Source organism: Microtus pennsylvanicus, chromosome Y (assembly GCF_037038515.1).
Source record: "Microtus pennsylvanicus isolate mMicPen1 chromosome Y, mMicPen1.hap1, whole genome shotgun sequence".
Classification (NCBI taxonomy): Eukaryota; Metazoa; Chordata; class Mammalia; order Rodentia; family Cricetidae; genus Microtus; species Microtus pennsylvanicus.
The window spans coordinates 41,979,968-42,001,044 of record NC_134602.1 but is presented as its reverse complement, the minus strand read 5'-3'; the positions used below and the strand labels follow the sequence as shown (position 1 = coordinate 42,001,044).

Sequence of the window (21,077 nt, the reverse complement as noted above, 5' to 3'; positions counted from 1 at the left end):
GAGTTCATTTGAACTTTGGTCATGTTGATTTAGAGGTCCTTGTTCTGGTATCCTCCTTCCCCTCTGACTCTTAACACTTCCCACCTCCTTTTCCTAGGAGATACGTGTGGATAAAATCTTTTTACATTATATAGGCTGCCTCTTTGATCAAATGGCAGTGCCCCTGGCAGTGTAGAAGCTTCTCAGCTTCAGAAGGTCCCATTTATTAATTGTTGATCTTAAGAGTCTGTGTTAACAGTGTTCTTTCTGTTCAAGAAGTCTTTTTTTGTGTGTGCCATGAGTTCAAGGCTATTCCCCCATTTTCTCTTCTTTGAGGTTCAGGGAATACAGTTTAATCTTTCATCTTTTTGATGTTTGAGTTTTGTTCATGGTGTTATGTATGGATCTATTTGCATTTTTTTGCATGCAGCCATTCAGTTCCATCAGCACTCTTTGTTGAAGGTGCAGTTTGTTTGGTTTTTTTTTTTTCTAGTGTATGTTTCTAGCTTCTTTATTAAAAATCAGGTGTCTGTGGGTTTTTTTTCATTCTCATGTTGGCCTTCGGTTTGGTCCACTGGTCAACGTATATGTTTCGTGCAAATGCCTTTTCATTTTTTATTACTTAAAAGTCTGTAATAAACTTGAAATCTGGGATGGTGATAGCTCAGGCAGTTCTTTCTTATTTTATTAAATAAAAAGCTGTCTTTTTTTTTTTCGTTTTACCTAACAATCCAAGTTTCCACTTTTCAGAGAGTGTAAGACGCATTGTTTTGAGGAAGAACATAAGAATTCCACTACTGTATCTAGATTGAAAAAGGTCTCCCTCCTATGAGAATGGGTTCCAAACAACCAATACAAACAATAGGGATAAATTCTGGTCCTACTGTCACTGACCCTACAGTCTGCCCCATCCTTAAAACAGTCACCCACATTCTGAAGGCCTAGTTTTGTTGTATGCTGGTGCCTTCCCTGTTCTGAGCAGAGTGGATGAGCTCTCATTAAGTTAGGTAAGCAGTTTCACTGGTTATTCCACTCATGGTCTTGACATTTTTGCTCATATTCACACTCCTTCCGCTCTTCAGCTGGACTTTGGGAGCTCAGCCCAGCGCTCTGCTGTGGTTCTCCTCATCTGCTCCCATCAGTTGCTGGATGGAAGTTCTGTGGTGACATTTATGACATTTAAGATCATCATTAATCTGACTACAAGGCAAGGCCAGTTCAGGCACCCTGTTCAATAATGCACAGGGTCTTACCTGGGATCATTCTTGTGGATCCTGGAATCTAGTGCTAGTTTTCTTGCTATCCCCATAATGGCTCCTTCAATTAAGATATCTCTTACCTTGCCCTCTGTCTCTTTCCTTCCCCCATCTTGACTATTGAGTTCCCTCAAAATCTTCTTCCCATTCCCTTTCTCTCCTCCTTCCCTTCTGCCCTCCCCTTTTTCTCCCATCCCCATGCTTTCAGTTTTCTCAGATCTTATTTATTTCTCCTTCCCAGGCCAGAGCAGGGCCAGGGGTTTTATTGAGGTACTGAAGGCTTACAGAGTGGGATGTCCAGCTGTGTGTGAGTGATTACTCACTTTTTGGTCCTCTCTCTTGGCAGTTCTTTTATTATTCAGAATTATCATAACTTCCTGGGATTTTTATGTTTCCTTTTGAGGATTATCTTTTCCATATTTGTGAAGAATTATTTTGGAATTTTGATGGGATTACATTAAATCTGTAGATTGCTTTTATTATGATGCTTTTTACACTGTTATCTTCTGGATCCATGCACATGAGACCTTTCCATCTCCTGATATCTTTTTCAGTTTCTTTCTTCCATGTCTTTTTTAAGTTTTTATCATACAAATTTTTACTTGCTTGGTTAAGTGCTACCCTAGAATATTTTATGTTCACAAGGCTGTTGTGAAAGATGCTGGAGATCTGTTTTTGGATGAGCTGAAGATGGGGATTATTAGAGGGATGATGGATTATATTTGGAGGAAGTGAGCAAAGGGTCCTTTAGGTAATTAATCTACCTTCTTCACTGGATTGAGTTTAAAAGTCTAATCTTAAAAATGTTTATTCATACTTCAGTGTTTGTCATATTTTAATAATCATAAGTGTCATAAAATAATCTATAATATATAGTTTTAGTTGTCTCAGATTTAAAATTAAGGAAGCTGGTTGCCATTTCTAAGTGTAAGGTGTTTATCGCCTATAAATAAAAGATTTTCATTCTGAATAGTATTTATTTTTTTTAGATCTTACTTATGATGACAGGATATGTGATAATTTGTCAAGCTTTTGATCAAGTTCTGGTAGTTTAAAAACCATTGAATTGAAATATATATTTTAGAAGGTTGCCTTCACAAATTGAGATACAAGTTTTTTCAAATTTTGAATTCACGTACATGATACTACAAAAAGAAAACTCTTTATGTTAGTGATTCTCTACTTTTTTAGGACTCCCAACGAACAAATTATTTTGTTGCTTCTTAACAAATTTATTTTTGTTATTATTATTAATTGTGATTGCAAACACTAATGTTACCTTTAGGCTTGAGTAACCTATTTGCATATGGTTAATGTAAAGTGTGTGAAATTTAGAGACTGAGAAGTTATTTAAGGAGTTGAGAACACTAAGTGCTCTTCCAAAGGTTCTAGGTTCAATACTCATCCTTTTTGAGATAACTGACATTCTTCATAATTACATATTCAGGGCATCTAGTACCCTCATCTATCCTCTACAGGTAACAGAGACACATGGTGCACGGACATACATGCGTGCACACAGAATACCCATACACATATGGTTTTAAATAAATGTTTTAAAATGTGAAGGAAACTAAGTGAATTTTGATTAGAATTCAATTACATCTCTAAAATAGCTCATTCTATATATGAATTTTTTTTTTGATTTTTCGAGACAGGGTTTCTCTGTGGTTTTGGAGCCTGTCCTGGAACTAGCTCTTGTAGACCAGGCTGGCCTCAAACTCACAGAGATCCGCCTGCCTCTGCCTCCCGAGTGCTGGGATGAAAGGCATGTGCCACCACCGCCCGGCAATATGAAAATATTTTTAAAAATCACATACTGTGCATACACTTACGTAACCTACATATAATGCATGTATGTGTATATGAAACTACACTTTTAACACTCATACTTGTAAATATTTTTGCCAAAACATACTTTCAGCTGAAATAGTCTTAATGTAGATTTTTGAGAAAAGACTCAATCGTTAAGGTCACTTGTTTTTCAAGAAATTCAATTTTTAGCATAACATGACAACTCAACAATCATTTGTGACTCTAGTATCTCTAGTGGAAGATGATCTGACATTCTCTTCTTGCTTTTTTTTTTTCATACAAAAACCAACTATTTTTTAAAAATCATTAACACCTCAAAAGAATTAAATATAGTTTTAATAAATTAAGCTTTTTGAGGTGTTTTGTGATTATGCCTCATCACACTTAGGAGACTTTTGTTACCATGAGAATGCTAGTTGATTAACTAATCAAGTTACTTTGTAATTCAAAAGTCATAATATTTCTCACAATAAACTTAAAATAAGTTAACTACTACTTTTTAAATAAGGAACAAATTCATATCTTCCTATTTTTAACTATTTGTTGAATATTTCTGAGACTCTTTTTCAGTTTTTAATTTAATGTTTTTCTCCCCAGGGCATTTCGTGGGAAACACTTGTCTCTTATAGTTCACTTCCCAAAGCAAGGGAGACAAGTTGATGATATAGACATATTGTCTCATACAAATGATACCATCGGTTCTGTGCGACGCTGCATTCTCAGTCGTATTAATGCCAATGTAGCCCATACAAAAATTGAACTGTTTGTAGGTGGTGAGTTGATAGAGCCGGAAGATGACAGAAAACTAGTTGAACAATTAAATTTGAAAGATAAATCAGTAAGTAAATATAATTCTCAAATATTTCTCTAATTTCAGTATTTGTGCCATTTATTATTGGTCAAGTTTATTGAACATTATTTAGTGTGCATGTTTTTGTGGCAATCGTGTAGACAGAGACTGCTTGTTCATTTCCTGGCTGCTTAGACCTGAATATTAGCACAGGAACTATATAAATTAAAGCATTGCTTGGTTTATTAGCTCAGCTTTTTTATTAGCTAACTTTTACATCTTAAATTAACCCATTTCTATTATTTTATGTATTGCCATGAGGCTTGAGGTTAACCTGTAAGGTTCCAGTGTCTGTCTCCTTCGACAGCTTCTTGGCATCTCTCACTCCGGCTTCTTTCTCCCAGCCTTCAGTTTAGTCTTTCTGCATAGCTTTTTTTCTGCCCTGCCACAGGCCAAAGCAGCTTCTTTATTAACCAATGGTAATAAAACGTATTTGTGGCACACAGAGGAAAATCCCACATCAAGTTATCTTACAAATAACCAGGTAGCTACTAATGTGATATTGCACACTTTAATTCCATCATGTGGTAGACTGAGGTTAATCTGCTTACCGAGTGGATCTCTATTTATGCTAGCCTGGTTTATATACTAAATTACAGGCCTGTCAGACCTACAGAGTGAGGTTATTTCTCAAAAAGTAATTAAATTCAATATAAAAGGAGAGATGTCAGAGGACTTTAGATAAAGGAAATAAACTATGATCTTCCTGATAGGTCCAAGAATTACATACAAGAAAATAATTTCATGCCTACTGATCATTTGCAGATGTTCTTCTTTTCACAGTCCACCAAACTATATATTTATAAATTTTATATATCATTTGCATTGCATTCTGTTATATAAATAATCTAAAGATATTATAGACTTTTCAAGAGGTATACTGATGATAGATGACTTTACGATTTATGGAATTTAATATATAACAGTATTCTGCAGACAGTTTTCCAAGCATAGGAAAAGTTCATATTATTATAATTTTTTAATGTGCTCTCAAAAATAATCTTGAAAGAATAGCCTTTTTTATTTCTTGGTTCTGTATTTTGTACAAAAAATCATCTTCATTATTGAATATATTATTATTTTCAGGTAATTACTGCCAAGCTTATACAAATAAATTCCAACATGCCTTCAAGTCCTGATAGCTCATCCGATTCTTCTACTGGATCTCCTGGAATCTACTGTCGTAACTACAGTGATGTTCCCATTCCAGAGATGGAAAGTTGTTTACCTAGTGTGGTAAGTAATTACTATATAAAGAGGAAATTTTCTTTTAGGGAGATGATGTAAAATATTCCTGTTTCGAAGTTTAAAGTTTTACATGTAGGTGAAAAAAATTAAAGATTATAAAGTTGATAACTTTTAATTAATTCTAGAAATTAATGATTATAATTTAGTTGTAATACCTTCTGCAGGTCTTTTTAGTCACTGCATTCTCAAGAATACGTATGCACACACATATGCACATAATTAAGTCTCAAAGTATGTACCAATATTTTTAGTCTTTGAATTAGTACTGTTTCAAAGAATAAAATACATGCTCAAATTAAATCTTAGCTGTAAATATGTTTTACTAAGGTTGTAAATAATTACTTAGTTATGACAAAAGAAATGTGTCCTGCTTTTAAATTAGCTCTTTTCATCCTTTTTTTAAAAATTAGTATCTCTAATTTTTTTACCAACTTGGTTGTTGTTTGTACTCCTGTTGAACATATGAATGTATTTTAGTTACTCTTCTGCCTCCCTGTCAAAAGCACCCATGATCAAAGCAACTTGCAGAGTTTATTTGAGGCGTACATCCCAGAGGATACATAATAGTTGTGGTGGCAAGCGTGGTACTATAGCACACATCTTGAGGCACAACTCAGGCACAAGGGCTAACTGGGAATGAATAGAGTTGGGAAACCTTGGTGTCGGTCCTCAGTAACACATCGTTATAAAAAAAAAAAGTCACACCTCTTATAATGACATATTTAAGTCTATAGGGAATATTCTGATTGAAACCTCCACAGTAAGCAAAATTTCCTTTGCATTAGAGTGGCATAAGATACAATAATTTACAAAATAATAGATTATCATAGAAAAATTACTATATGAAAACACTGTGAATGAAGCATACTTTTTGTATTATAAACAACCAGAGGATAATGACTGAGCTTTGTACAACACATTTTAACTCAAACACTGGGAGGACAAAGTTATACCTTTGAGTTAGAGGCCAGTGTAGTCAACACATTATTTATTTTAGGCCTAAAAGGGCTAACTAAATTTTTTTAAGAACCAGATTTATAAAACTGAAAAGATTAAGGAAGAACATCCTCAAACTGAGTAACCACTTTCAAATGAAAATTTAGTTTCTGCTAGGAAAGTGAAGAAACCTCTTATGGGCGGATGACATGCCCAGTGTTACAAGACAAACAGAAAAGCAGTTCAGCATCATCTTAGGAAGTTCCTTTTCCTACAGTATTGTGTCAGGGCTTTTTTCTTATGTGTTTTGTTGTTGTTGTTTGTTTTATTTTTGGTTATTGTTAATGATGATGATGATGATTTGGTTTTTTTAATATTATCCTTTTTAAAGTATTTTTTCTTTTTTTTGTTTTTATTTACCCTGCATGTCTTTTTGTGTATAGATAATTGATTCTTGTTTTTCATTTTTATAGGATTCCTTTATGAATGATTGGGACTCTGTGTCTGTATCTCTTTCTCGAGCCTTTCCTTGGTTTCTGCTTGATTGTTTTGTCTTATTCCAATATATTTTTGTTTCTTCATATTTTATCACTATATCTTAGGCTCCTGTTGCTTTCTAATCAGAGACAGAAAGTGGGTGGAGACAGATGGGAAAAGAGTTGGAGAAAAACTGTGATCAGGATATATTGTGTGAAATCTATCTTCAATCAAATAATTTAAAAAAGAGATTGTTTCAGTAAGATATGTACTAGGTGCAAATATAAGTTTTAAGAACACTTAGTAGTTAACTTGTTAATAAAAGCCTTATAGTGTCTGATTTATCCAGCTATATATTTTATTTGTTCCATTTTCTAGATAATGTCACTGCAGCCCAGATATATATATTTCCTTTGGCAAGTTGCAGACTTAGGTAGTGCGTTGAATATGCCAGCTCTTAGAGATGGAGCCAGAATACTCATGAAACTTATGCCACCAGGTAAATAAACAATCCAGTCAGCAAGAGTACTTATGAAACTTATGCCACCATATAAGTAATCAATCCATCCAGTGATATTCATGACTACCAAATAACTAATAGATAAAAAGGAAAATATCAAACTCTGTTAATTTGTATTGTGTGTAGTGTTACATGTGTGTTTCTACATAATTGTTCTTGAATAGTTCATTGGGTTGAAAAATGATTTGGGACCCTATCATTTTATATCTACTATTTTGTAAAATATTTTCGCTAGTTTAGGAATTACAGCCTGTTCGTAGACCCAAGATGAATGACTTATTACCTTCCATTATTATCTCAAAGGAAAACAACTTTCAAACTTTAGTTCTTTTTCTTTCTAAACATTTATTCTTTTAAGATAGATTTCTCTTTTATTTTGAGATTAAAATTACATTATTTCTTCATTTCATTTCTTTGACCCATAAGTTCCCAAACAAGCCACCTTGTTCTCTTTCAAATTCTTGGCCTTTTGTTTTTTTTTTAAATTGCTACATACATATTTTTAAGTTGCTACATACATATGTGTGAGTTTGGAGGGGGGGGTAGGGATGTGGAGCATTTGTACATATTCCTAAATATAACCTGCTCAATCTCTATAATGTTACTTGTATGCTTGTTTTCCAGACTGATTTTTACTGGTGTTGGATAATGAAATACTTTGTTCTTCCTTGGGGAAGGAAGCACTGGGGGCACAAAAGCAGTTGACTCTTTTGAGTTAGAAGCCAACCTAAGACAGTATATTAAGTTTTTTAGGCCTACTGATGTAGATGTTGCTTTCATTGGTTAATTAATAAACTGCCTTGGCCCTGATAGGACAGAAAATTAGGTAGACGGAGTAGACAGAACAGAATGCTGGGAGAAAGAAGCCTAGTCAGGCAGTTGCCATGATTCTCCTCTCGGAGGCAGACACAGGTTAAGAATCTCCCTGGTAAGCCACCAGCTCGTGGTGCTACACAGATTATTAGAAATGGGTTAATTAAGATGTGAGAGTTAGTCAATAAGAGGCTAGAACTAATGGGCCAAGCAGTGTTTAAAAGAATACAGTTTCGGTGTAATTATTTCGGGTAAAGCTAGCCGGGTGGCAGGAAGCGCCCTGCTGCTCCTTCTACAGCCTACAGTGGTTAATTTAATTTTTTAGGAACATATTTATAAAACTGAAAAGATTAAGAAGAGAGATAACCAAACTGATAACCACTTCCATATGAAAATTTAGTTTCCTCTAAGATAGTCTCACTGGTGAAGCAAACAACTCAAGTGTGGATTGTGTATTTCTCCATTCTCAGCCTTCCTCAGTTTACTTTAGTTCTTTGTGTATGAGCGAGGACTCATGGGCTTTCCCCTATGTTCTTTGGTATTTTCCTTGTTTAGCTCATATTTAGGGAGTTATTATGGTGAGACTTTGAGTATTCCTGGAAGAAGAAGAAGACTCGCAACAAATATGCTATTCCTCTGGCTCCTTTTCTACAATTGTCCTTAGCCTTAGGTTTGAAGTAGTGTTGTAAATGTATTTTTGGGAACTGTCTTTACATCTCTGCATTTTGACTTGTAATTTTCTATAGTGGTCTCCATCGTTTGCAAACATAAATTTCCTTGTTGGGGCTGGGAACTGCACAGTTTTAAAGATTTTATTTTTCTATATAAATACTGTTCCATGGTATATAATGTACCACAGTTGTTCTCCTTTAATCAGTTGCAAGGCACTCATGTGTTTCCATTTTCTAGTTGTGAATAGAGCGGCAGTAACAGGGCTGAGCAAGCATTTGTTACTTCCTTTGGGCATATACCAAGGAATGGTAAATCTGGGTCATATAGTAGATTTATTTCTAACTTTTTGAGAATTTACGACAGTGATTTCCAGAGAGGCTGGACCAGTTTGTGGCTCCACAAACTGTAAATGAGTGGAATATATTTTGTATTTGCCAACTAATACTGGGAATCTTCTTCTACATTGGTGTATGGTAGATATATTTGATTATATTCCATTGAAGAAAATGATTTTTTTTCTTTGTCAGTGTTAAGAATATTTCCTAATGCCAGCTCTCTGCCAATGCAAAAATCCCAATCAAGCCAAAGTAAAGGATAACCAGGTTTAATGGGATTTCTGCTCTCTCAGGTGTCCCTAGAGGAACTGGGAAGCCACCAGTTCAACCATGGGAGTCGCGGGGGAGAGGGGTGACACCACAGAGGGACTCTCTATGGAGCAGTTTAAATAGACTGGGAGGTTTGGTGGGTTGCCTTCACACTCCTCTGGGGATGGGCAAAGGCTTGGCAAGCAATCTTGACCCTCCTCAGGGGAGGGGTCAAGGTTTTGGCAGGCTGCCTTGACACTCCTCCAGGGAGGGTTCAAGGTTTGGCAGGCAACTTAAAGTCAACTGACATCCATTCCAAATAGCATCTTGGTTTTAGGTGTTGGATTCCAGCTGGCTTGAATTTGTGCAGGTCTTGTACATGCTGCCACACTCTGAGAGTTTCTATCTGGGCCAGTTAAAGTATATCTGCAAAACAGTGCTTCATTGGAGTTGTTTATCACCTTTGGCTCAGAATTTTTCTGCATTGTCCAATGGTGGATGTCATTGTTAATTCCCATCTACTGCAAAAAGAATCTCCTTTAACCAGGGTTGATCAAGACACTGACCTATGAATATACCAGTTATAGTAGTCATCTTATTAATAAGTTCCCTCTAGCACAATAATGTTAGTTTTTTTTTTATCTAGTCTATCTAGTCTCATGTTCATGTCCATTTGAGCTGGGTTCAGGTCTGAGTACCTACATGGTGGCTTTTAGTATCTATAGCTCTTGCACGGTAAGTGCGAGATGATGTTCTCTTCTGGACTCCTGAATACCAAGTGCAGATGCAGTGCCCTTTAGTACATGTAGGCAAAGCATACACATAAAATTAAATCTAAAAATTTTGTTTTATGTTAAATAAAAGTATAACAATCCAACATAAAGTATCAGGAATTTATGAATTGCATTTTGTCCTTTTTTTTTTACAGATAGCACAACTATAGAAAAATTGAGAGCTGTGTGTTCAAAACATTCGAATCTTAGAGAAAACCAACTTGGTCAGTCTCTTGACTCGCTTTTCTTTGGTTCTTCTGCCTCCCAAGTTCTATACTTAACAGAGGTTTGTTTTTCTTTGCGAAAAAATATTTTGTAGACTATTATGAAATTAAGAGGACACCTAAGATTGTAAAGCAACATTTTAATCAAGTGCAAATGTGAGAAGAAATAAATGTAACTAAATTTTTAAAAATATATAACTTGTAATACTTTTTCCTCCCTTCCTGTAGGTAATTTATACCTTGTTAATGCCTGCTGGTGCCGCTCTTGCTGAGATTTCCTTGGATTTTCAGTTTCACTTCTTGAAAAGTGGTGGCTTACACCTTGTACTGAGAATGCTGATAGAAAATAACTTCTTGCCAAATACAGATGTTGAAACTCGTAGAGATGCTTACTTCAGTGCCCTTAAAATAGCCAAACTATTGTTAACTACAGTTGGCTATGGCCATGTCCAGGCTATAGCAGAAGCTTGCCAGCCTGTTGCAGATGGTACAGATCCTAAAACACCGGTAATATATTTTAACAAATAATATGTTACTTATCCTACATCTTTAATTCTTGAAGATAAATTCACTGACTAGGTATAATAAAGACTTTTGTCTATTTAGTTCTTAATACTAAAAGTCCAAATAGTAGTATGTCATATTTCTAGTTTCTCTGCTTCTCATTTTTTACTTATTTAAAGTTTCAAGTAACCCGAAACCTAACTTTTTAAACACATACCTCAATTAAGTCTAAAAATAAATCTTATTAAAAGACTGGAGAGGGAGGGCGAAAGGAGTGGGGGGAGGGGGAGAAGGGTGGGAGGAGGGGGAGAACGGTGGGAGGAGAGGGAGGGAAATGGGAGGCTGGGAGGAGGTGGAAACTTGGGTTTTTTTCTCATTTTCTCAATAAAAAATTTAAAAAAAAAAGATTTAAATATAAAAACATTTTAGATCTGTTGTAAACGTTGAGCTGAAGTTAAAATTGAGCTCATGCACTTAAATTGTAAATTACTAATGCATTGATGATTAGAAATAAAGTAGATATCATTTTTAAACATGTTTAGAAATATCCCTATATATGTGAAAAATGTTAATCAGAAAAGTTTGAGCAATAAGTAGAAGTCTAATACTTGAAATTTTACTCTAATTTATTCCAACATAAAATGTCATTTTATTCAAAATAAGGCAAATAACATAACAGCTGTGATAGGCTTCAGAATAATATTTCTGGGACAGTATTAGCAAAATTGTCCGAGCATTCATGAAATAATATTCTTACCAGTAATCACTGAAAATACTAATAGGTAACATGTTTATTCTTTCATGTGGATTTATATATTTTGAAACAGTTTCTCTTTAAAAAGTAAAACCAGTGTGAATTATACTTTCATATATACTAAACATTAATTAAGGCTTTTTCCGTTGTAAGGTTAAATTCTTTAATTTTGAAGTTCATATATATTTCTACCCAAATAAAATGTACCTTTTTTTTGTTTTTCATAATTTTAGCCACAGGATATTTAAAGATCCATAAAGGCAGTTCTGTGTATCTTTACAAGATACAATTTTATTATATCTTTTTCTTGTTGTATATTGAAAATTATACCACAGGCTGGTAAAGACGGCTCTGCAAGTACAGGTATTTTTTTTGCCAAAGCTTATAAGGACCCAAGTTCAGTCTCCTCAGAGATTGGGTGAAAAGAAACGACCTATGTTTCTGCTCTCCCAACATACACACATGCATACGTTGGTATAATTTAAAATAAATAATTATACAACAAAGACTGAGGAATTACCAACCTACAATCACACTGTCTGTGTTCTATTAGAGAGCTAAAAGCAATGACAGGTTTGTAATTATTTACTTATTGCCAAACCACTTACTTGGTTTGCAATAGACAGATGAATAGAAGATTATTGATAGATAAAAAAGTAAATAATTTTTTTCCCTAAATTTTAATTTTTAAGTAAAACATTTATGTACTTAGTTTCTTTTTGAGTTTCAAAACTAGGGGTTTTTTGGTTTGGTTTTGTTGTTGTTGTTGTTGTTCGGTAAGTTTTTGAGTGTCAGTCATCTTGTGTATCTCACTAAGACATTCAGACAACCTTGAATGGTTGGAAGTTCCTATTTTCTGATGCAGTAGAAATGAGCTAAGATTTTTCAATGAAATATGCTATACTTTAAAATCTGTACCGGATGGATTTTTAATACAACAGATCCTCATAGATAGGCTGAAGTATCAAAACTTTACTGTGTATGGAACTTTGTATATGTAAAATATTTTTAGCTTCTCTAGTTAAAGAATTTGTGAGTACTAGACTTTTGTATTTGTTTTGCCTACTTAATTAGTACAGTATGTACACACTCTAAATTTATTTAAGACAGTTATTAAAATATTCTTAGCACACATATCCATATGCCTGTAATGGCAGCTCTTGGGAACCTCAGGCAGGAAAATTACAAGTCCAAACTCACCTTGGGCTATATCAGGAATTCAAGGCCAGCCTGGGACAAACAGCCAGACCCTGTCTGTAAAATAACAGCAAAAAAAAAGCAATATGACTTTTAGAAAAATTTTACAGTGAAAGTAATATTTATAGAGCGTTAGACTTTGAGAAATTTTGTTTCTTAGTAGTTATGATTACAAGAGTACACGTAGTCATGAATATAAGAAATGTTATAAACAAAGTTAATTATCACAATAGGTAAAAGTATAAGATTTCAGGAATCAAAGGATTTTTACAGTGTGTATGTGTAACACATGTATATTCATGTTTATATGTATATATGTGGGTATTCATGTGGAAACTAGAGGTTGACATTCGGTGTTTTTGTTGACAACTCCACCTTAAGTAGAGGTCAGATCTGCCACTTGAACTCAGCAATCGCCATTTAGCCAGTCTGTATAACTGGCTTTCTGGGGATTTTCTGTATGCTTTTTGTGTAGACTAGGCTACCACGTCATCCAGGATTTATGTAGGTCCTGGGTATCTATAGACACTATTATTTTTCGGCAAGCACATTACATTGAACCATGTTTTTGACCCTGAAGGACTTTATCTGCTAACCTTCAGCCTTCTCTAAATAGGCATAACCATCTGTTGAAAACTGAAGGCCTGGGAGAAGAGGCAGCCCAGAGATGTGTCAAATGTTAGTTCAGAGTTGTACTTTTTAAACCTTGCCATGGTAATTAAGCTGAAATGTAGGCACAATATATTTGTTTTATCTAAAATTGAAATTTATAGAGGTTTTTATTAAAATGACAGGCAACTTAGAAAGGAAATGCATAATATTGACAGACTTAAATGCTTTTATTTAAGTAACCTTAAATTCTAGCAAATAGAATTCTTAAGAAGTGGTGATAGTTGAATACTTGATTTGGGAATATTACATACAAATTTTTGAATTTTTTTCTCCCAGATTAACCAGGTTACTCATGATCAAGCTGTGGTGCTGCAAAATGCCCTTCAGAGCATTCCTAATCCTTCTTCTGGATGCATGCTTAGAAATGTATCAATCCGTCTTGCTCAACAAATACCTGATGTGGTTAGTATCAAACTTTAAAATTGCTAGGATTGAGGAGGGCCTTATACTCATGAATGAATAAAACTTAAACAACTTCAAAGTGTTCTGAAATATAACATTTTTACCTCTGTCTTGTTTTTTTATCTGAAATTTCATATTCATAATTTTATCGATTAATTTTGTAAAATTTTAAGTAAAGCATCTTGAGATCCCATTTACTTGTTTTTGTTTTCTGAGTCAGGGTTTCTCTGTGTGGTCCAGGCTGACCTCAAAAATCACAGCAGTCCAGCTGCCTCTGCATCCCGAATACTGGGATTAAAGCCATGTACCACCACTGCCTGGCTGAGATATAGTTTGTAATTCATGAAATAAAGTTTTAGTGGTTATCTAAGTTTCTGATATCATCAAAAAACTTAACATTTCTGTTATTCCCAAGTTTCTTTTGTGATATTTCTGTAATCATGTGTACTCATAGCATTGTAATCATCTTAAACTTAAATAGCTGGATAATTTAGTTTTAGAATATTGAATTTTTATTTTTTTAACTCTTATAAGGAAAACATTTAATTGGGGAGGCTCACTTATAGTTTCAAAAGTTCAGTTCATTATCATTATGGGGAACATGGAAGCATGCATGCAGGCATAGTGCTGACTGTATCTTGATATGCAGGCCATTGGAAGACCACTGAAACACTGGGCTACTGTCTCGAGCATAGGATGCCTCAGAGCCCACATCCACAGTGACACACTTCCTTCAAAAAGGTCATATGCACTCCAACAAAGCCATACTTCCTAACAGTACTACTTCCTTTGAAATTATGGGGGCCAATTACATTCAGACTACCACATTCCACTCCTGGCCCTCATAAGCTTGTAACAATATCATAATGCAAAATTGATTTAGTTCAGTTTCAAAAGTCCCCATTATATGGAGGGAGTCCCTTGTTTGTTTGGGCCGCCCAGCTAGCTTATACCTGAAATAACCACACAGAAACTGTATTAGTTAAAACACTGCTTGACCATTAGCTCTAACTTCTAATTGGCTAACTCTTTTTTTTATGGTTTTTAAATTTATTTATTTAACATTTCCACCTCCTATCCTCCCTTCCCCCTCCGACTCCTCCCTCACCCCCTCCTCCTCACTCTCCAGTCCTAAGAGAGGTCAGGGTGTCCTGCCTTGTGGGAAATCCAAGCCCCCCCCCCAATCCAGGTATAGTAAGGTGTGCATCCAAACAGACTAGGGTCCCAAAAAGCCAGTAGATGCTGTAGAATCAAAATCCAGTGTCATTATCATTGGCTTCTCAGTCTACCCTCGTTGTCAGCACATTCAGAGAGTCCAGTTTGATCACATGCTCGTTCAGAACTCTTACATATTAGTTTAACCCATCTCTATTAATCTGTGTATCGCCAAGTGGCAGTGGCTTAATCGAGATTCTAACCGGCGTCAATCTCAGGCAGAGGATCCATGGCTTCTCTGACTCTACCTTCTTCCTCCCAGGATTCAGTTCTGTGTTCTCTGCCTACCTATGTCCTGCCCTATCAACCAGGCCAAGCCCGTTTCTTTATTCATTAACCAGTGAAAGCTACACACAAACAGAAGGAACTCCTACACCACCCCATATTCTATCACAGTCTCAACAAGGTTTTAAAATCCAAAGTTCAAAGTCTCTTCTGAGATTCATGCAGTCTCTTAACAGTAATCACAAAATGAAAATCAAAATGCAGATCACAGCTGGGTGGCGGTGGCTTACACCTTTAATCTCAGTACTCAGGAGGCAGAGGCAGGATGATCTCTGAGTTCTAGGCCAGCCTGGTTTACAAGAGCTAGCTCCAGGACAGGCACCAAACCTACAGAGAAACCTTGTCTTGAAATCCCCCCCCCAAAAAAAGGCAGATCACATCTTTCCAACATAAAATGGCACAGGATATACATTACCATTCCAAACATAGGGAGGAGAGCATAGTAAGTAAATACTTGGCCAAAGCATGGCCAAAAACCAGCCAGGCCAACTCCTAACTTGGCATCTCCATGTTTGTGGTCAAATGATCTTCAGATCTCCAACTCTTTCTCAGCTTTGTTGACTACAACACACACTTTCTCTTGGGCTTGTTTCACTCCCTATTAGCAGCCTTACTCAACAGGTATTCCACAGCTCTGGCATTTCTAACACATTGGGTCCTCCACGGCAACTCAGGCTTCAACTTCACAGCTGCACAAAATGGCCTTTCTGGGCCTCCCTCCATTCAGGGACATAACCTAGACACATGCCTGGCCTCAGCAGCTTTCTTTAAGTACAGACATAAATTCTGTAATCCATTTCTTCCATCCTTAAATCTAAAGCCAGACCCCATGTTGCCAAGGCTGCCAAATTCTGCTGCTTGCTAGGTCTGGAACATGGCCCTCTCATTCAATTACATCTTCACCGCCTTTTGTCCTTCACTGTCTAAACTTGGCTGTACTGAAACTGGATCTTTAGACCTGGTTGGCTTCTAACTCAGAGATCTTCCCTCAAGTATTGAAGTTTTAAAACTAGGAATTTCAAATATAAGTAATATGTTTGCATCATTCACCTTTTTTCTACTTTCTTTAATTCCTATTATGTCTCTTCCTCATGCCTTCTCAAATTCATGGGTTCTTAGTCTTTAAGTGTGTGTGTGTGTGTGTGTGTGTGTGTGTGTGTGTGTGTGTGTGTTGATACAGTACAACTTGCTGGAATTATTTTTGCCAATTTTTTGGTTAACCTAATGACACTCGTTCATGCAAAATACTGGCTTGCCCCACTCAGAAACTATTATCGCCTGTAGCGTGTTTGCAAGGGATTAAGTCTGTAAGAACTGTCCTCATCCACATTGGCATGTGAATTGGTGTTGTCTTTTTTTTCTTTGTCGGCTGTTGTTGAGATCTCTTGGGAGGAGCTTCTTTGTCATCCATAAAAGTCTATCTCACAATAGACACCCCCATTTATTTTTTCTGGCACTAAGAATTCTTTAGATTACCTCATTTTTAATTTCTCCTGAGCCTTAGGTACAAGGATCATATTATAAATGTATCAGTTGGGGTTGACCACACTACTATCACCATTAATGTAGCCCATCATGTATTTTTATGTTTTTGAAGCTCATTTCTGTTTTGACAATGGAAAAGATTTTTTTATTCTGGTTATTTCACTTTATTGTTATGGTTAATATACTTAGTACTCATTGTTTTGCAGGCCTCAAGATATATACCTGACATACATGCTATTAGAGCTATACAAAGAATTGCCTGGGCATCAGGATGTGGATCATTAGAGCTAATATTTAGTCTAAATGAAGATATCACAAAAACTTATGAAATGGTAAGAATTAGAACAAAAACAACAGTCCTTTTAAGAAATACTACATAGCCAGGCTTTGGAGGCACACGCCTTTAATCCCATCCCAGGCAGGTGGTTCTGTGCGTTCGAGGCCAGCTTGGTCAACAAGAATGCTGCATAATTTTCACTTTAGTTAAATCTCTGTTATATATATTATATTTGAAAACCAAGTCACTTGTTTATTTTATTTTTCCTTTTTTGTTGTTGTTGTTTGTTTGTTTTTTGTTTTTCAAGACAGGATTTCTCTGTAGCTTTTGGAGCCTGTCCTGGAACTATATCTTGTATACCAGGCTGGTCTCACAACTCACAGAGATCTGCCTGCCTCTGCCTCCTGAGTGCTGGATTTAAGGCGTGCACCACCACAGCCCTGCCTATTGTTTATTTAGGCTATTATGTGAGGTTTTTATTGTCATATAGCATTTAAATATTGTCTTAATTGTTTCTATCATTATTTACATGTTATCTTTAGGCCTGTTATCAACAAATTAGCCTCTTGGTAAATAAATTGTGTGTTTCTGGAAATTGTTTTGCTCTGGTTGTAATTACCTGCCCAATTGGTACTTCTGATAATTTTTAATAAATGTTATTTTCAAATAAATTTATTTTTGTATTGAATACATTTTGGTGGTTAGTAGCAAATAAAACCTTTTTGCTGTTTATCTTAGGTTTCAGAACTCTTTATGGTCTCCTCAATATTTTTTTTAGTGAAAACGGCATTCTGGGTAGGCTGTACAACCCTCTTTAGTGTTCTAATTTTCTGAAAAGAGTTATGATTGACACAAAAGTACATCACTTCATTTTTTGGAAAAAAGAAATTGAATAAATGGATATCACTGATTATGCTTAATTTCATTTAATAGAGCAACACATTAAATATACCAACACTTCAGTAGATACAAGTGAGAAGTAAAAGCTTGTATGTTATACATAGAGAACCAAACTAAAACTTTGATTACGTTTTTATAAATGGACCTTATTAATTTGCTCATGACTAAAATTTTACAGACCACCAGTACAATTAGTAACCTAGAAGTGGAGGATGAACAGCTTTGCTGTGAAGCTTTGGAAGTGATGACATTATGTTTTGCTTTAATTCCAACGGCTTTGGATTCACTTACTAAAGAAAAGTCCTGGCAATCATTTGTCATTGACCTACTATTGTACTGCCCTAGCAAGTAAGTATTCTTAAACTTAATTTAAAGAAAGAGTGATACTATTTAAAATACATTTTGAGGACATATTAAAGGGGTCAGTGATTTTTCATTTTACTTTTTAATTTTTGAGATTGTATTAATTTCATCATTTCTTCAGTTCTTTTCCTTTCCAACCTCCTGTGTACCATTCCTTTTTGTCTTTCAAATTCATGGCCTCATTTGGTGAATTTATATTCCTAAATATAACCTCCTCAGTCTGTATCATTTTTATTCATTTATATATTTTCTGGGCTAATCAGAAAGACTATTCACTCAGCATTTTTTAGTTACTTGTATTTCTTTTTATATGATATATTGTGGGCTTTACTCAGTCAACTTGATATGTCTGTTGTTCTTACTCAACTCATTTGTAGGCAGTCATTGTGTTGAGCATAGCTTCTTATATTACTGGGAGGGAGAAACAGTCTCATAGTAGACTCCCTGATTCATCTGGTGTTTAAAAATCTTTTTGCCCCCTCTTCTGCAGTGTTCTCTGAGGTTATTCAGGAATAGTCTTGTTGATTTATCCACAAAACCATTTTTGCTTTTAAGTACAAAAAGCTAGAAACTGATATATGTTCTTCCTTTGCGAAACCTGTCATTGTCAGTAGATTATTTTCATGTTTTTTTTTGTTAAAAGCACATAATTGTGTATGTAAATATTAGCGTATTAGTCTCTTAAGTTGACAGTGAAGACTTTTAAGTTTTTTTCAATGTTGTGTCTTAAGAACTACAAGCAAAATCTTATCATTAAAAAATCATTTAAATAGCCGTGCGGTGGTTGCGCACGCCTTTAATTCCAGCGCTCAGGAGGCAGAGGCAGGAGGATCTCTTGAGTTCGAGGCCAGCCTGGACTACAAGAGCTAGTTCCAGGACAGGAACCAAAAGCTACGGACAAACCCTGTCTCAAAAAATTTAAAAAAAAATCTTTTATGTAATTTTTTAATGTGTCCTTAGGTTGTGATTACTAGTCGTAGTGAGAATTTTTGCATTTCTTTTTAAGGGATATTTGTTTACTGGTTTCGTTGTTGGGTCTTTATATAATTTAGAGTAAGTGTAGCCTCATAAAAAGAATTAGGCAGTATTTCTGTTTCAGACCAGTTTGAGGAAAATTGCTGTTAATTTTTCTTTCAATATCTACTAGAATCTTGCAGTGTAAATACCTTGTCATGGGTTGCTTCTGTATTTTTTTTTTCTCTTGAGAGACTTAATTAGAATTACAACCAGCATAAACAATATCAAGCAAGAAACGTGATGAATATTTTAATAATTATCCTATCCTAATGAGTTTAAGTCTTGTATAATAAATAACTTGCCAAGTCATGAGAAGAAAGTAACAACAACTAGTCTTCAACCCCAATGAAGACCCTAGAAGGGAAATAATATTGCTTGACTAAGCCTGAAGTGCAGTCAAGAAACTTTCAAAATGTGCAACAAATGACAGAGACAACTGGATACTTGGACAATCACCCAAAGTCTCATTTGCAACCTTGGAGCAACCAACTTAGGCTAAGGCCGAGTGTAACTGACAGACCATTTTCAGAGGCAGGAAAATTTTCAAACCCGTCTTACCCCATCTTGGCAAGATTTGACAGTCTATTTTCCTTTATCCTGCTTGTCCTGTCCAGACATTGTGCATTTTTTCAGTGGTTGATGCATGGGAAGATTCTTGCCCAAAGTCCAGTGTTTCCATGAAGAAACCAAGCTCCAAGTAGAGTGTCTTCACTGCTCATTTTTCTCTTGGGAATGGATCAGTGTTGCCAGGAACAGTCGTGTCTCACATCAACAGAACCCTAAGTTATTTAAATGACATATTGTACAGCTCTTTAAAGTGCTTGAAGACTACCTGTTTATGCAGAATACAATCTCTAAGTATCTAAATAACCTGATCAGTCTATCTATAAGTATGACCAACATAGATGACTATTGATCTATAATTCTTAATACCTATATAACTTAAAGTCTAAGAATTCATATTAGAATATTATACAATAAACAGTGGTGCAACAAATGAGAACAATGACCTCAAAATGACCTAAAATTGTATCAATATACAAAATGTCTTAAGCAGAGGTAGAAGCTTGCATGCATAAAATATTACAAAATAACTTTGCATAGGTATACAAATATTCTGGATGAAAATTGGGAACATATTCAATATAATTTAAGTTTGTACATGTTCTTTACAGTGACTGGGATTGATTGGACTATTTTTGGGTGAGGGCCTGGGAGAGGCGCCCTCCCCTCCCCGAAAGAGTTTCCTGATGGTATCAGGTTGCCTTGTCTGTCTTTTGTTGATCTGCATCCATTGGTCCAATGTCAGCCTTTGCCATACCTTCTATATATACCGGAAAGCTGAGTCCTCCAATTACTAGAGGAGATACTATTCCTAGGAATTTTTTACTTTCAGTTCCTTCTCAGATGTCCTATTCTACCACAATTAAAACATTTGGCATTAATTTATTAAGTACTCATCTACCATCTGGCTCTGTCACTCCTGTATGTACAGTTTTAGTTAATCTTTGGGAAATGTCACTAAAGGGTTCTCTCTGGCCCTGTTTGACTCTGATATATGATTCAAATTTTTTCCTAGTTCTTTTTTTTTTCTTGGAAAAAAATTTCTGCCTTCTTATATCCTCCCATTTCCCTCCCCTTCCTCCCACTCCACTCCCCCTCTCCCCACTCCTTTCCCCCTTCCTCTCCAGACCGAAGTGCAGTCAGGTGGAAAGTCCAAGGTCTTCCCCCTCCAACTAGGTCTAGGAAGGTAAGCATCCAAACTGGCTAGGCTCCCACAAAGCCACAACATGAAGTAGGATCAAAACCCAGTGCCATTGTCTTTGGCTTCTCATCAGTCCTCATTGTTCAGAGAGTCC

General features: G+C 35.6%; 1 protein-coding gene across 1 annotated transcript in view; it reads left to right on the top strand.

Moving 5' to 3' along the window:
- Positions 1–21,077, top strand: part of LOC142841991 (ubiquitin carboxyl-terminal hydrolase 9Y-like) — a 156,643-nt gene that overhangs the window by 73,706 nt on the left and 61,860 nt on the right. The window contains exons 18-25 of the mRNA XM_075958972.1: positions 3,648–3,888; positions 4,987–5,136; positions 6,940–7,060; positions 10,079–10,209; positions 10,376–10,654; positions 13,551–13,676; positions 16,868–16,993; positions 18,017–18,186. Of these exons, the coding sequence (XP_075815087.1) occupies positions 3,648–3,888; positions 4,987–5,136; positions 6,940–7,060; positions 10,079–10,209; positions 10,376–10,654; positions 13,551–13,676; positions 16,868–16,993; positions 18,017–18,186 (1,344 nt within the window). The remainder of the gene's footprint in view (positions 1–3,647; positions 3,889–4,986; positions 5,137–6,939; positions 7,061–10,078; positions 10,210–10,375; positions 10,655–13,550; positions 13,677–16,867; positions 16,994–18,016; positions 18,187–21,077) is intronic.